At 57.1% G+C, this 15139-nt stretch overlaps 1 protein-coding gene and 1 pseudogene across 3 annotated transcripts in view; both read left to right on the top strand.

Annotated features, from left to right (window-relative positions):
* The window catches only part of AHRR (aryl-hydrocarbon receptor repressor), an 80557-nt gene extending 70261 nt beyond the window's left edge, over nt 1-10296 (top strand). For 2 of the 3 annotated variants that reach the window (XM_038583386.1, XM_038583385.1), the window contains 4 exons: nt 1410-1609; nt 5270-5331; nt 5482-5620; nt 6363-10296. In XM_038583386.1, coding sequence (XP_038439314.1) covers nt 1410-1609; nt 5270-5331; nt 5482-5620; nt 6363-7404 — 1443 coding nt within the window. In that variant the 3' untranslated portion in view covers nt 7405-10296. The remainder of the gene's footprint in view (nt 1-1409; nt 1610-5269; nt 5332-5481; nt 5621-6362) is intronic. The other variant, XM_038583384.1, reaches the window with a different exon arrangement.
* Nucleotides 10297-12630: 2334 nt separating this feature from the next.
* LOC119867540 lies at nt 12631-12735 on the top strand (annotated as a pseudogene).
* The last annotated feature ends 2404 nt before the right edge of the window (nt 12736-15139 follow it).

Below are 15139 nucleotides of genomic sequence, written 5' to 3'. Positions count from 1 at the left end.
GATAAGGAATGTATACTTTTTAAATTAGGTAAACAATTCCTGGTAACTTGGAAATCCTTATTTCCAGATGACATAAAATTGGAGGGATTTAATATACAATCAAGAAGAAATTAAAATATAGGTTAAAATTAAACTGTAAAACAACACACTGAATCAAGGAAACAAGCAACAGAAATTTTGTCTGAAAATGTTTGATTATATTAATCTGTGAAATTCGTCACTGCACACACTGGAAAGGGCTCAGGCATTGACAAGGAATGTCCCGAGAATGGGCACATGGGCCTGACTCGGGCTCCTCCTGGCATCCCCCTGTGACTCCATGGAAGCCACCCTGTTTCCACAGTCAGGTCAAAGCAGTACAACTGCCAGACCAGCTCAGGCCACCCGTGAGAGCCCATTGTCACAACATCAGGAACTTGAAGGTCCAGTTGACATTTAGTTGGTAGCTTGAAATCAGCCATGATGGGAATATTTCCACCAGAGAAATGGGCAAACATTACAAATTAGGTTTTTCTCTGGAGAGCTGGATGTTGAACATATCTGAGTGCATCGCTGCCTTGAATCCTCCATATCAAGCTTGTGACAGGCGAGCAGTAGGTGTTTTGCAAATGTTTGTTCATTCGGTAAATTCATAGATAAATGAGGAGCTGGACAGATGGATGATGGGAGGATGGGGGATGGATGAGGTAAACAGTTGGGTGGAAGGATAGATGGGTGGGTGGGTGGATGGGTGGATGAGAGGATGGAGGGTTGGAGGGCTAGGGAGAGAGGCCACATTGTGGGGTCATTCTTTAATCAAGCGCAGGAATGCACTGAAGACAGTTAGTGTTTTAGATCAGCTTTGCCACTGTAGAAAGATCTTTTATTTTCTTTTATCACCAACTCCTAAATTACTTGTTGGCTGCCTAACTCATACTACATACTCTGAATAAAATCAAATTGTCCCTAAGCTTTATCATTGTGAATGAAGGAATGGCAATTTTGGAATGGAGAGGTACAGCTGGAACAGGCCTCCCAGAAGCCTCTGCTCCAGCAAATCCTGCCAGGGAGTGGCTGATGGCTCTGCCGTGGGCCAGTGACAGCTGGTGTCCATGCACATTAGCACTGACCATGTAAGGTGAAGCCCCCACACCCTCACACCTGTGAGTGTGCACAGGAGCGCATACTTGTCAGTTAGAGGCTGTTGCTGAGACTCCAGAGAGCCTGAATGGTTTTGAAGGCCTGGGGTGGTCCACATCCCCGTAGGCCAAGTGTGGAAGAATTGTTGGTTTGTGTCTCCTTAGTGACTCGGAGTAAGATTCTTCTCCATGTTTCTATTCCTGAGAATGTGAGTTCTGCATTCTTGGATGGTGTCAGTGTCGCTAATTCGCTCTGTGAACACACCTTCATTTCTGTCTTTAAAACACCAGACAATGCAATTTCAAGGAAAACTAAAATTCCTGTTTGGACAGAAGAGGAAAGCGCCGTCGGGGACAGTCCTGCCCCCTCGGCTCTCGCTGTTCTGCATCGTGGTGCCTGTCCTCCTACCTTCTGTGGCGGAGATGAAGATGAAGAGCGCATTTTTGAGGGTGAAGCACAGGGTGGACGTCTCGGCCTCAATGGATGCAAAGTGAGTGGGGGTCCCCTCGGAAAGCAGCCACACTCACAGAAGCTGGCGGTGGAAACTCGGTATTATGTATATTCGTTCTTCGTTGGTGTTCCACAGCCAGTACATCATGCAGGAAACAGCGCTTAGAGAACAGAAATGCTTTCAAACTAATGTTTGTGAACGCCGCCACCACATCTGCCTGCATCACTGTGCCCCAGTCCCCCCAGTTACAGCCTCAAAGTAGGTGCCCTGAGCCCTGGTCACCATGGGGGGCGAGTGCTGGGGCTGATGCCTTCTTTCCCCAGCACTAGCCCTCCCTCTGCATACAGGACTCTGCATGGGGACCTGTGCATGACGCAGAAGTGCCCCGGCTGTGAGGACATGGCACAGAGGCCCCCTCTGCCCACCCCAGAGTTTTCTCAATTTTTCAGTGGTAGAAAAAACTCTTATCTAGTTTTCTAGGCAATTCACGTCTATACTTTGTGGAGCAGATTAGGTCTGCGTTGCAGGGACCAGTGTCCTGAAAGTGATCACAATGTGCATCTGGAGGCACCTGGGTGGCTCAGTCGGTGAAGCATCGACTCTTGGTCGCCGGAGTGGAGGGTCATGGGATGGAGCCCTGCCTAGGGAGGAGTCCCCTTGAGATTCTCTCTCTTCCCTTGCCCCTCCCCTCTCCTCCATGTGCTCTCTCTCCCTCTCTCTCTCTCTCTCTCTCTCTCTCAAAAAACAAACAAACAAACAAACAAAAACCTGTGCATCTGTGAATTGTGTTTTCCATACCATGTGAGTGAGACCAGGTGTGGGGTAGGATGTCTGGCATCTGTACCAGCTATAGGTGCAACACATCAGAGACTCCCAAGTCTTGGTCCCTGGGTGACAGTCTGCCAATGAGGCTCACTGGCTGCAGGGGTGCATCATCCAACACCCACCAGGGCCTCCAGCAAGCCTTTGGGGTACGGCTGAACTCTCGGGTAGATGGAAGTCAAACCAGGAAAGGTTTCCAGCTGCTCTGACCAAGTCCCCTTGCCCCAGGAGGGAGTCTATCTCGGCACCCTCCCCACCAGCATGCTGTCTCTGTTTGTCTTTGACACCACACGTGGTGACCCACCCCGGGAGCTCGCACACCTGGCATCTCCACCTCTGGGAAGTGCCTGTCCTCCCTCTTGCCTCCCACCAACACGGAAAGCCTTGGCCTCAGATGCTGCCCGTTAATGCCGTGTTGGGTGCTTTCAGGAGGCACATGGACGGTCCCCTCCTTTCCCAGAGAATGTGTGGCTTCACAGCTCCTGCGCCCACCCCATGTCCCGCAGGGAAGGTCTCGGCTCCATTGAACCCCTGCCCAGTGGAGAGGGGTCTGAGCTCCTCAGCTCTCAGGCTCCTGATGGCAGATGAGGTTTAGCTCTGGGATTTGAGAGCATGTTCGCTCCCCTCCCTCCGCCTGTCACTTGGGGTGTGGGGAGTGTGCGTCTGTGCCACGACCACATCACTGGTGGAAACGTCACATCCAGCAGAATCCCCTTCTTAGCCTTGAGTCCTGCAGGAGGTCCTGCTTACATTTTGCCCCAGTGCCTCCCCCACAACAGGGTCCCCTCCACAGGGAGCCCTAGGGCCTCCTCTGTGACTCTTATCTCGTGGGTGTGTGTCTATCCATTTTCATGGGCCACCATTCAGCTTTGGCTTATTCAGGCCGACTTTCAAAGATTTTTTTTTTAATTTTTATTTATTTATGATAGTCACACAGAGAGAGAGAGAGGCAGAGACATAGGCAGAGGGAGAAGCAGGCTCCATGCACCAGGAGCCCAACGTGGGATTCGATCCCGGGTCTCCAGGATCACGCCCTGGGCCAAAGGCGGGCGCCAAACCGCTGCGCCACCCAGGGATCCCAAGGCCGACTTTCAGACAGTGAGAAATCAGACCACATCTGCAGGGCGGGAAGGGCTTCCATCCCGGGCCCTCGCTTCTGCCCCTGTGGCCTCAGTCGCTGTGGGAACAGGGACGGGTGCAGAGGTGGCGAGGCTTTAGGGACAGAGCCGCCCTGGAGCCCCAACACGTGCCAGGATGCGGAGACAGCGGCCGACCAAGTGTTTACAAGTACATGTATGTGCCCTGTTACTGTTAAAGATGCCACACGTCCTAAGCATGAGGGAGGAAAACCAGAATACCCAGGTGCAAAGCATCTGAGCTCAGGCAGGCGAGGACAGGCCAATCCTGGGAACACAACATGGAGGGGGCCCCAGGGCGCCTGCTCGTACAGAGCCTGCCACATTCTCCACCTGCATCCTGGCCACACTGGAACACTCCCCACCTTAATTGACTGTCCTGGAGTTTTCTGTGTCCTTAAACTGTTTTCAGTTCGATAATCATAATTGAAATTCATGGTGAACTTCTCTTTTCCATGTGTTTCCAGCCTGCACCAGGGTAGAGGGAACCATAGCCTCTCCTGGTTCTCCAGTGAGGTTGGGCCAGGCGGGGAAGTGCTGGCAGGTATGGGGTGGCAGGTGTGGCTCAGCAGGTCACCCAGTGCCCTTGCACACGGGACAGTGCAGTCAGGACTAGACCTCATGTGGTACAGGGTATTGTCAGATCCTAGAAAGGGGTGCACAGAGGCTCCCACCACCATGGTACAAGAGAGAGAGAAAAAAGTAACGTCTTTGCTTCCTCCGTGTTTCTGAATTCCTACCTGCTCTGACTTGAACTCTAGAGCTCTCAGCACACCCATCACAGTGGCTGCTTCTGAGCCACGCGGTCAGGCCAGAGAGACATCAGGATGCAGGGACAGCTGCAGGGCCCCGCTTGTCATTTAAAGATTCAGATCCAAACCCCCCCAATCCTCCATCCCTGCTCCCCATCCTTGCTCCCCATCCCTGCTCTGCTCCCCCATCCCTGCTCTCCTGTCCCTGCTCTGCTTCCCCATCTCTGCTCCCCATCCCTGTTCTACTCCTCATGTCTGCTCTGCTCCCCCATCCCTGCTTCCCCATCCCATCCCTGCTCCCTCATCCTTGCTCCCCCATCTCTGCTCCCCATCCCTGTTCTGCTCCCCCATCCCTGCTCCCCATCTCTGCTCCCCTATCCCTGCTCCCCCATCCTTGCCCCCCAGTCCCTGCTCTTCACAGAGGGGACCAGAGGATGGGCAGGGACAGGAGTACTGTATAGGGAGCCCTGGCTCTGAGGCCCACTGGCCTGGGGTTGGGTCCCAAGGCTGACGTCTGCTAGAGAGGTGGCCTAAAGGACCTCGCTTAACAGTTTTGAACTAAGTTTTTTTTTTTTTTTAATAATGAAATAGTATCTGTGAGAATGAGTTTGCTTAGAATTTAAGATGATGGTTTCTGTGTATGTGTGTGTGCCTGGTACCCTATGGAAGACGACTTTCTTTTCACTAGTGTGGCTCTCATGGTGAGTTTATGGAACGTAACTACTGGAAATCACAGATTGTATTATCATTGTGGTCATTTTATGTGGTGTCTATTTTCTGGAGCAAATGCATTAGCCCTTTATTGGCTTGATAATTGATATGAATTGGGGTTTTTAGCAAATCTTTAGCTGAGCAAAGACTGACAATCTATGAGAAATTAAAAGTGTCTTCCCCTCCCAGGATGACAGTGACACCTGACACCGGCACGAGTCAGTTCCTAACAGCAGCACAAATTTACCTACACGTTTCCTATTATCTGTTCTTCACAGAGCAAAAGCTGCCGCGGGTCTGTGTGAACCAGAATTGCATGGGAAACCCAACTACTTAGCAGGTACTTCTACAGATTTGCTCTTTCACATGCTTCAAAAGGGTGCAATGTGTCTGGTCCCTCTGGGGGGGCTCCCCCTGCCTCAGCGTTTGTGGTGCATTCCTCCAAAACCCAGGCCAGAGTGTGTGAGCACTGCTCTCTGAATCCTAACAGGGAGGAGTGATGGAGAAAACATCTCAGTGCTCAGGACACCCACGGACGCTGGCCGCTGGGCCCGGGTTCCAGCCAGGGCCTCATGCTTGTGTCTCAGGAATGGCCCTGACCTCGTCTCCAATCCCGAGGGGTTCGCAGGGTAAGTGGTGTTGAGGCCCAGCTGGGTGTTAAGGAAGAGCCACTGGCTGTGGGTCCGACAGGTGAACATTGCTCCTAGGGGAATATGAATACGCAAGTGTCTGTGGAGCATGCCTAAACATGCTTCACACCCCAGAAGTCGTCCTTACACGTCTGGGGTACAGCTGAGGCCCACTAAGACCCATGGACTCACCCTCCACCTGAAGCCGAGATCCTGCACAAACACCCTAGCCTCTGCCTTCCCCGCGGCCTCACACCGACCAGGAGAGCTCCTCCTGGAGGACTGGCCTGGCTGTGAGGCTGTGGGGCTCCACCTCATCCTCCAGGGCACCGTCTCCCCTGTCATGCCGGGTGCCAGCCCTGATGCTACAGGGTGTTCTGAGCACAGCGGCATGCGTGCCCGTGACAGGCCCCAGCTCCTCCAAAGTGCCCGAGAGGGCATCTATGTGCTTTGCAGTGTGACAGGGCCCTCTGCGTCTGGGGTGGATATGCCTGACCTGTGGCACGCGGTACAGGCCTCCCTGGGGAAGGCAGTTACAGGAGAGGAGGGCACCCTCACCAGGGCCACAGGGCTGGGGTGGGTGTGAAAGGCGGAGGTGGGCCTGGGCCCCAGGGCACAGCAGCCCTTCCAGGTTCAGCCAGGACCACACTGGTTTAGTTAGTGCCTTCCTTTAGAGCACACCCCCCTACTCAGGGGGTCACTTGATCACCATCCTGCTCTGACAGCCATTTCCTCTCCTCAGGGACAGGGGAGCAGAGGAACACGGGAGGGTGCCCAGGGGGCGGAGGGAAATACACGCATACAGCTGCTGCTTCGAAGCACCAGGACCCACAAGGCACCTGAGCTGGATGCCAGGGAAACACAGTCAGGAGGGCAGCACCAGGGTGAAGCTGGAGCCCAGCAAGAGTGACCCGTTCTCCATGCATGCTGTGTCCCGCACTTCCTGCGTGCCCTGCCCCAGCCTTCCGGGTGCCATCCACTCCAGTGTGGCCGCTGCTTTCAGGAATCCACCCAGCTGTCACCCGGGAAGCCATTCCCCCAGTGCCTACACCAGCCCCACGAGCAGAGCTTTTCGGGACAGTGATCAGGGCCAGCTGCACCCTCTGCCCAGCTGCCCCTTCCCCCAGGGGAGCCTGGATAGTGGGCTCCCTCCATCCAGAGGGCAGCGCCTTGCAGTGGCGGGCTATCCCATCGAGGACACCAAGTTTCGAGGTGGGCCAATGCCCTTGGGAGCTCCGTGCAACCCCATTCTTTCCCTTGATGTGCCCATAAAGACGGAGAGTGACTCTGGGTCTGAAGATGCAGCCGACGGCTACTCTGTGGCCCCAGGCCAGCTGTGGCCGGGAGCCACTGGTGTGGCCAAGAGACAGCGGGTCACGTTCCCTACCAGGATGCACCTGAAAACGGAGCCAGATGCCAGGCACCACCTATACGCTGCGCACCTGGGACAGAGCGTGCTGGAGGCTCACCCAAGTGGCGGGGCTCCGCTCAGAGCCGGCAGAGACCTGGCCCCCTTCCCCCCCACACACTGTGCCTGCCTGGAGCACGTGCATGGCCCTCCTGAGCCGGATGGCCCCCGCCACCTCTGTACGCAGGCTCAGCAGCCCTCTTCACTGCCCTGTGACTGCCAAGCCCCAGAGTCCACGCCCATCGTCAAACGAGAGCCCCTGGACTCACCGCCATGGGCCAGTCACGGCCAGGGTAGGGTGCCTGGAATGTTCCCCAAAAGTGCCATGGCAACACTGATGCCGCCCAAAGCCCCTGAGTGTGCTTTCCTGCCATAGAGTGGGGTGTCTGTAAGAGCTGGCCTGTGTCCACGCTCAGACTGACCCCACTGTACCCCTCAGTCCTATGAGGTGTGCGCAGTGTGTGCAATAATAGCATGTTCTGTATTTTGTAAAATGTCACACAAGTTCTTAAAGGCAAAGTGGTCTTAAGTCTGTTGGAGTACGACAGTGTTTCTCTTTGAAGGACTAAAAGCTTTCAGAAAGTGGGCCAGAGTGAGACGAGTAGGCCCGCCGGGGCACACCCCACTGTCTGTGAGGTGGTGGGCTCCCGGCTGCCCAGCATCCCACAGTGCACCTTCCCGGGCCCTCACGCCCACCCCTCAGCTTCACGAGCATGGGAAGGTGGGTTTACACAGCCACACCTTGGACTAAATCAGGGACGTGCTTCTCTTGAGCCACAGGTGACTGCGCCCCTATTCATGGAAAGAATCTGGAAGGTTCCAGGCCCAAGAGGCTGTGTGTGCTGGGCCCTGTCCTGCCTATCCCCCCGCCCCCATGGCGGAGTCTGAGGCTGTGCCCAGAGTGGACATGGGCAGGAGTGTGTGCTGTGCCTTCTGGAAGTCTCTCTGGCTTTTTTCAGGGGCCTCTGAAGATGGTTTGTGCTGGTCTGTCTGCAGCACGTGGTGAACCTCCAGTTTGGGATCTGGGTTTGGAGGCAGAGACAAGGACAAATGTAGAGAACAGAGGCAGGAAGTCAGGCTGCCCATAGAGGCTGGGCTTTCACGTAAGAGCTCCCATCACCGCCTAAGTAGGAATTACTAGAGGCAAGACGGATAGGAAGCGTTTTCTAGAAAACCTGTGAAGTCGTCCATTCTGACTGTAGGAAACTGGGACGTGAAGGCACAAATCACAAAGTGGGAGTCCCTGTGAATGCTCAGCACCAGGGATGGGCCCTCCCCTGTGCTCCAGGAACGTGGGCTGTGCTGTCAGGGGCCTGCCGCACTGTGATGGACGCACTTCTGCCCCTCAGGGACCACGGCCCCATCCCTAATGTCACCTCCACCCCAGAGTCTCAGGGGGCAGGGTTCCTAATGTCACCTCCATCCAGGAGACTCAGGGGAGGGGGGCAGGGTCCCTAACGTCACCTCCATCTGGGAGTTTCAAGGGGCAGGGTCCCTAACGTCACCACCACCCAGGAGTCTCGTGGGGCAGGCTACCATCACCTGAGAGTCTCGGGGGGGCAGGAGTCTCAGAGAGGCAGGTTCCCTAATGTCACCTCCACCCCAGAGTCTCGGGGGGCTGGGCAGGAGCCCCCAGCAAGGACTTTAGGCTCCAGCACTGGCACCTCCTGCTTCTTGGCGCCCAGTCTTCCTCGCCGCCTCGCCATCATCTGTATCTTAGAAGCAGTGCTTAGCTGAGTCGATGCTGGAGCTGTTGGCAGGTGCTTGCTCTCCTTGTCAGTACTTGGGGTTTGGCTGGCGGGACCAGGGTCCTGGGGTGCAGGGTGCAGCCTGCCAGCTCTGTGGAAGGGCCCCCTTGAGGGATGGTAGGAGCCAAAGACCCCTCCTGGCACTGAGTGGCTAGTGGGTGGCCCCCAGGAGCAGCCCAGCAGCCTCCCTCCACTCACCTCACTGAGGCCTTACAGAAGGCGACACTGGTGCTGTACTGTCCCCACTTCTCCGACCAGAGTGCCCCCCCCCCGTTAGATGGTGGCCCAACCCCCTGGGGACACCTGCTGGGCACCCCAGGCTGGCCCCGGGCCTCCTCACAGGGTTCTAATGCTGAGCACAGCACATCTCTGCCCCCTGAGACACGGAGTGGAATCTGAGTCCTACTCAAACCCGGCAGCCGAGTCCTGGCCCTCTCCTGTGACCATGCCCCACCCCGCTGGGGTCCCCATTCCCGAGGGCGCCCACCCTCTCTCTGCACTGGGCCCAGGCTGGCTGCAGGACCGGGGTCCTGAGATGCCCGGGGCTCCCGCAACAGTGATGCCTGTCCTGCCCTCTGTCAGGACGCCACAGACGGGTGGTGCAGCCCCCAGGGCCCCCTCACGCAGAGGTCAGCCATGTCCTGCCGTGGGCACGCAGACAGCTGGATGCCAGCTCCACGGGCCTTGTGCTGGGGGTGCCCCTAGTCCACCTGGGGCCCAGGCCCTTTCTGTCCATGAGGCGGCACCATGGTGACCGTACAGCCATGGTCCTCCTGAGACACGTTGTGAGGGGGACGATGGAATGAAGGAGGGCAGATGTGGTTACTTGTGCTTTAAAATGTCTTTATCAGTATGAATTACAGGCTTATATTTTTCTGTTGTCTCATAGCTTTTGCTTATATAGCTGAGAAAAAATTAAAATCAAATATAATGTGGGGATGGATGGACAGGAGGAGGTGAACACAAGTAACATTTTATATTTTTACGGCTTCTACTGGAGGAAAATGTTTTCAGTATCTAGACAGACTTGTTGAATTTTTAAAAATGGATATATTATAATGAAACTTTTTATACTGTTTCCTCAGTGCTTTTAGAAAGCTTTCAAATATATTTCTGATACTGTGGTTTGTACTAAATATTCAATATTGATATAAAATAAATCACCTGTTAAATCATGTTTACCATAAACAGAAATGTCTACTTGATTTTCCAAAAGAAGTAACTATATTTCCTTGAGCGTGTGTTGGTTAATTTATGTTCTAAGACAAGTCCTTCACTACTGGACAGAAGGCAAAAATAAAAGTGAAAATAGATATGCTGGCACCAAAAGTTGCAAGGAAGAGGGAGGAGGCTGAGCGATTGGCCAGGCGAATGCTGTGGTGCATCCCCCCTGTACCACCAGCCCTCTCCTGACAGTCATCGAGGGTCCGGGGACCCTGACAGATGCCATTAGACACTGCAGACTTGCCCTGTTCTGCAGAGAGGGGACAGCTTCCCCTGCAAGTGTGCGCGTGTGAGTGTGTGCAGGCATGGGATCGCCAGCCTGGCCCCGGGGAGGGGCCGTAAGCTGCTCACTGTGAGCTCACAGGCAGGAGGGGCAAGTGAGCTCTCTGAGGTCTCTGTTTCCAGGACGCTGATCCCAATTTCATAGCCTAACAGGGGAGGGGTGACATCTGGGGTACATTCCAGCCACAGCACAGCCTGCCAGGTCTCACGCCATCTGACACTTGGCATTGTCATGTGGGTTTCGTGCACTTGGGGGTGAAGTGGTGGGTGGTGGTGGTGGTGTGTTTCCTCCTTCCTAACCTCGTCCACCGGCAGTGTTGTTGGGCAGCTGCTGAGGGCAGTGGCCGTGTAGGGACACAGCGAGGAAGGGAAGACAGAGCTGGGGGTGCGGTGCTGGAGCCGACAGCCCTGCATGTGCAGACCCATGACCACAGAACCACCTCATTGTGTCATGCACGAAGGGCCCAGGCTAGCAGAGCGCAGCCCAGGCGGGAGTTTGTGGGCAAGGCCACACAGGGCGGGGGTCATAGAGTAGCCTGGGGCCTGGGGGTGGCTGGTGGGCCAGAGCCAGGGGGCGAGGGGAGGGCCTGATGGAGATCAGAGGGCAGGGCTCTGGCAGCCAGAGGACCTGAGGCATGCCCCTGGTGTCCTGCCCTGCTGAGGCTGAGGGGCATATGGGCTGTGGGGCAGGACACCAGGACACGAGGACACAGAGAGCCCCCTCCCTGCCCGCCACTGGCCTGGCCTGCTGCTCAGCTCCTCTGGTCTCTCCACACCTGTTGACCCATCAGGTGGATGTGTCCATGTCCTCCCTGCCTCATGATAGCAGCTTCTCAGTTACGGATTTTCTCTGTCTCTGGCTTATCTTTTCATTTAAAGATCTTGTAAGATATCATACAAGAGTTTAAAATTTTAGCATTGCAAACAGTCTTTTTCTTTATGGATTATGCATTTAGCATCTTACAAAAAAGCTGACGGTGCCTTTGACGTTAACAGGGCCCCACCAATGTTCTATGGCCCCGACCATCATGTTCTTTCGTGTTCTATGTGTTTTTCTCATAACCGTTTGCCAATTTTAAAATCTGTTTACCAGGGCAGCCCCAGTGGTCCAGCGGTTTGGTGCCATCTTCAGCCTGAGGTGTGATCCTGGAGACCTGGGATCGAGTCCCAGTCCCTGCAAGGAGCCTGCTTCTCCCTCTGCCTGTGTCTCTGCCTCTCTTCTCTCTCTCTCTCTCTCTCTCTCTCTCTCTCTCTGTGTGTCTGTCATGAATGAATAAATAAAATCTTAAAAAATAAAATAAACTAAAATCTGTTTACCTGTGCTCTGATAGTTGATGTACCTGAATGTATTTCTCCACTCTGGGTCCATCTGTCCTTTGGTGTTTCCTCCTGTCCTGTGTCCCCGCTGGACTGCTGCCTTTCCGGTTCCTCCCACATCCCCCCCCCCCCCCACAAGTCTAGAAGTTAGGCCTCTGGTTCTGTTCTGCCTGAGGATCTACCAGAGTCTAGGCCAAAGCTAAGCAGCAGCTCTATTCTCACAGAATAGATCTCCCCGGCCCCCCAGACAAGGATCTCAGGACCTCAGGACATGCTGCTCGGCTCTGTACCCCTGCCACCAGTGGGCGAGTGGGCGTCTTCACTACAAATAGTCTTGGGGCCGCTTCTGCCACAGGGATTCAGTGAGAGCCCCTAGGCCGAGGAGGGAGTTGCACCCAGGTGACCTGCAGGCTCCCAGCCCTCAGCTCTTGGGTGAGTGACTGTCCTGGCTCGGGGTCCCAGGACTGGGGAGGAACTGCTTTGTGGGGCTTTGTTGAGTGTTCTGGTCTGCTCTTGCACTGAGGAGGCATCCCTTGAGCACCCCAGCTTCATGGAGGAGCCCTGACCCCACCTACGGGTGCGAAAGCCCACCCTGGGCACCAGGCCCTCCCGCCCTCACCCATCCCAGCTCTAGCACACTCTTCCTCCCTGCTTTCTTCAGCTTAGGCGGGCGCAGGGGCAGGGTGCTTTAAAACACTGCTCACTGTTTTTAGCCCATGTTTTATAGGCTTTTCAGCCTGCCAAAAAGAGAAGTCAAAAAATTTTAACCAATATTTTGTCTTTTTAGTTTTGAGGAGAAAAAGGTCTTCTTAAACAGCTATCCCAGGGGCACCTGCGTAGCTCAGTGGTTGAGAGTTTGCCTTCGGCCCGGGGTATGATTCCCGGGGTCCTGGGATCAAGTCCTGCATTGGGTTCCCCGCAGGGAGCCTGCTTCTCCCTTTGCCTGCATCTCTACCTCTCTCTCTCATTAATAAATAAATAAAATCTTAAAAAGAAAAAAACAACAGCAGCCATCCCAGTACTGAGCCTCCAAGACTATACTTTCAGGGATCATTTCTATAGTTTGTTACCAGTACTGAGCATCCCGGCTGAGGAAGCTATGGGGAGTCCTACCTCCACACGCAACTGTCAATAGCACAAGGTGCTACCCAGCTATGATAAATGTGGCTATATTTTGAAGTAAGTCCACAAAGCTTTGATAATTTTGGCAAAGTATTTACTAATTTCAAAATGCCTTTACAATTATACTTTTATCTTTTTGTTTACATTCTTCATTGTTGACCTTAGTAATATACCTTCATTAACTGCTAGGGACTGATGGAACCACAACGGGATGGGTATTCAGGTAGTAAGACCCAGACCCGCACCACGATGTGGGGGCTCGCAACCAGCACCCCCGCCCCCGGCCCACGCTCACATCCACACCGCAGGGCACTGCACCTTCCTCCCTGCTACTCCGGGTCCTGCCTGCTTGAGTCCCTCCTGTGTGTGAATGTGGCTGATTCCAGGAGGTGCCTGTCCATCCTGAGCACACGATGCATCCCTCACTCAGATTTGAGGCAAATGGTGCTTCTCACCACAACAGGCTGGGGTGGAGTCTGAGTGCCAGAGAGTCTTCAGTGGGGACCCCATCCTGAGGGTCACGGTCCCCTGGGGAGAGTCCAGGGAGCGGGGACCCCGTCCTGAGGGTCTCGGTCCCCCGGGGAGAGTCCAGGGAGCGGGGACCCCGTCCTGAGGGTCATGGTCCCCCGGGGGAGTCCAGGGAGCGGGGACCCCGTCCTGAGGGTCTCGGTCCCCGGGGAGCGTGCAAGGAGCGGGGACCCCGTCCTGAGGGTCTCGGTCCCCCGGGGAGAGTCCAGGGAGCGGGGACCCCGTCCTGAGGGTCTCTCGGTCCCCGGGGAGCGTGCAGGGAGCGGGGACCCCGTCCTGAGGGTCTCGGTCCCCCGGGGAGCGTGCAGGGAGCGGGGACCCCGTCCTGAGGGTCTCGGTCCCCGGGGAGAGTCCAGGGAGCGGGGACCCCGTCCTGAGGGTCTCGGTCCCCCGGGGGAGTCCAGGGAGCGGGGACCTGTCCTGAGGGTCTCGGTCCCCCGGGGAGAGTCCAGGGAGCTGGGACCTGTCCTGAGGGTCTCGGTCCCCGGGGAGCGTAGCGTGCAAGGAGCAGGGACCCCGTCCTGAGGGTCTCGGTCCCCCGGAGAGAGTCCAGGGAGCGGGGACCTATCCTGAGGGTCTCGGTCCCCCGGGGAGAGTCCAGGGAGCGGGGACCTGTCCTGAGGGTCTCGGTCCCCCGGGGAGAGTCCAGGGAGCGGGGACCCCGTCCTGAGGGTCTCGGTCCCCCAGGGAGCGTGCAGGGAGCGGGGACCCCGTCCTGAGGGTCTCGGTCCCCCGGGGAGCATGCAGGGAACGGGGACCTGTCCTGAGGGTCTCGGTCCCCCGGGGGAGTCCAGGGAGCCGGGACCCCGTCCTGAGGGTCTCTCGGTCCCCGGGGAGCGTGCAGGGAGTGGGGACCCCGTCCTGAGGGTCTCGGTCCCCCAGGGAGCGTGCAGGGAGCGGGGACCCCGTCCTGAGGGTCTCGGTCCCCCGGGGAGCATGCAGGGAGCGGGGACCCCGTCCTGAGGGTCTCGGTCCCCGGGGAGAGTCCAGGGAGCGGGGACCCCGTCCTGAGGGTCTCGGTCCCCCGGGGGAGTCCAGGGAGCTGGGACCCCGTCCTGAGGATCTCAGGCCCCGGGGAGAGTCCAGGGAGCGGGGACCCCGTCCTGAGGGTCTCGGTCCCCCGGGGGAGTCCAGGGAGCGGGGACCCCGTCCTGAGGGTCTCGGTCCCCCGGGGGAGTCCAGGGAGCCGGGACCCCGTCCTGAGGATCTCAGGCCCCGGGGAGAGTCCAGGGAGCGGGGACCCCGTCCTGAGGGTCTCGGTGCCCCGGGGAGAGTCCAGGGAGCGGGGACCCCGTCCTGAGGGTCTCGGTCCCCGGAGAGAGTCCAGGGAGCGGGGACCTATCCTGAGGGTCTCGGTCCCCCGGGGAGAGTCCAGGGAGCGGGGACCTGTCCTGAGGGTCTCGGTCCCCCGGGGAGAGTCCAGGGAGCGGGGACCCCGTCCTGAGGGTCTCTCGGTCCCCGGGGAGCGTGCAGGGAGTGGGGACCCCGTCCTGAGGGTCTCGGTCCCCCAGGGAGCGTGCAGGGAGCGGGGACCCCGTCCTGAGGGTCTCGGTCCCCGGGGAGAGTCCAGGGAGCGGGGACCCCGTCCTGAGGGTCTCGGTCCCCCGGGGGAGTCCAGGGAGCCGGGACCCCGTCCTGAGGATCTCAGGCCCCGGGGAGAGTCCAGGGAGCGGGGACCCCGTCCTGAGGGTCTCGGTCCCCCGGGGAGAGTCCAGGGAGCGGGGACCCCGTCCTGAGGGTCATGGTGCCCCGGGGGAGTCCAGGGAGTGGGGACCCCGTCCTGAGGGTCTCGGTCCCCCGGGGAGAGTCCAGGGAGCGGGGACCCCGTCCTGAGGGTCATGGTCCCCCGGGGAGAGTCCAGGGAGCGGGGACCCCGTCCTGAGGGTCATG

Source organism: Canis lupus, chromosome 34 (genome assembly GCF_011100685.1).
Source record: "Canis lupus familiaris isolate Mischka breed German Shepherd chromosome 34, alternate assembly UU_Cfam_GSD_1.0, whole genome shotgun sequence".
Taxonomy (NCBI): domain Eukaryota; kingdom Metazoa; phylum Chordata; class Mammalia; order Carnivora; family Canidae; genus Canis; species Canis lupus.
Note: the sequence above shows the minus strand (reverse complement) of the source record. Positions and strands in the feature narration are given on the sequence as shown.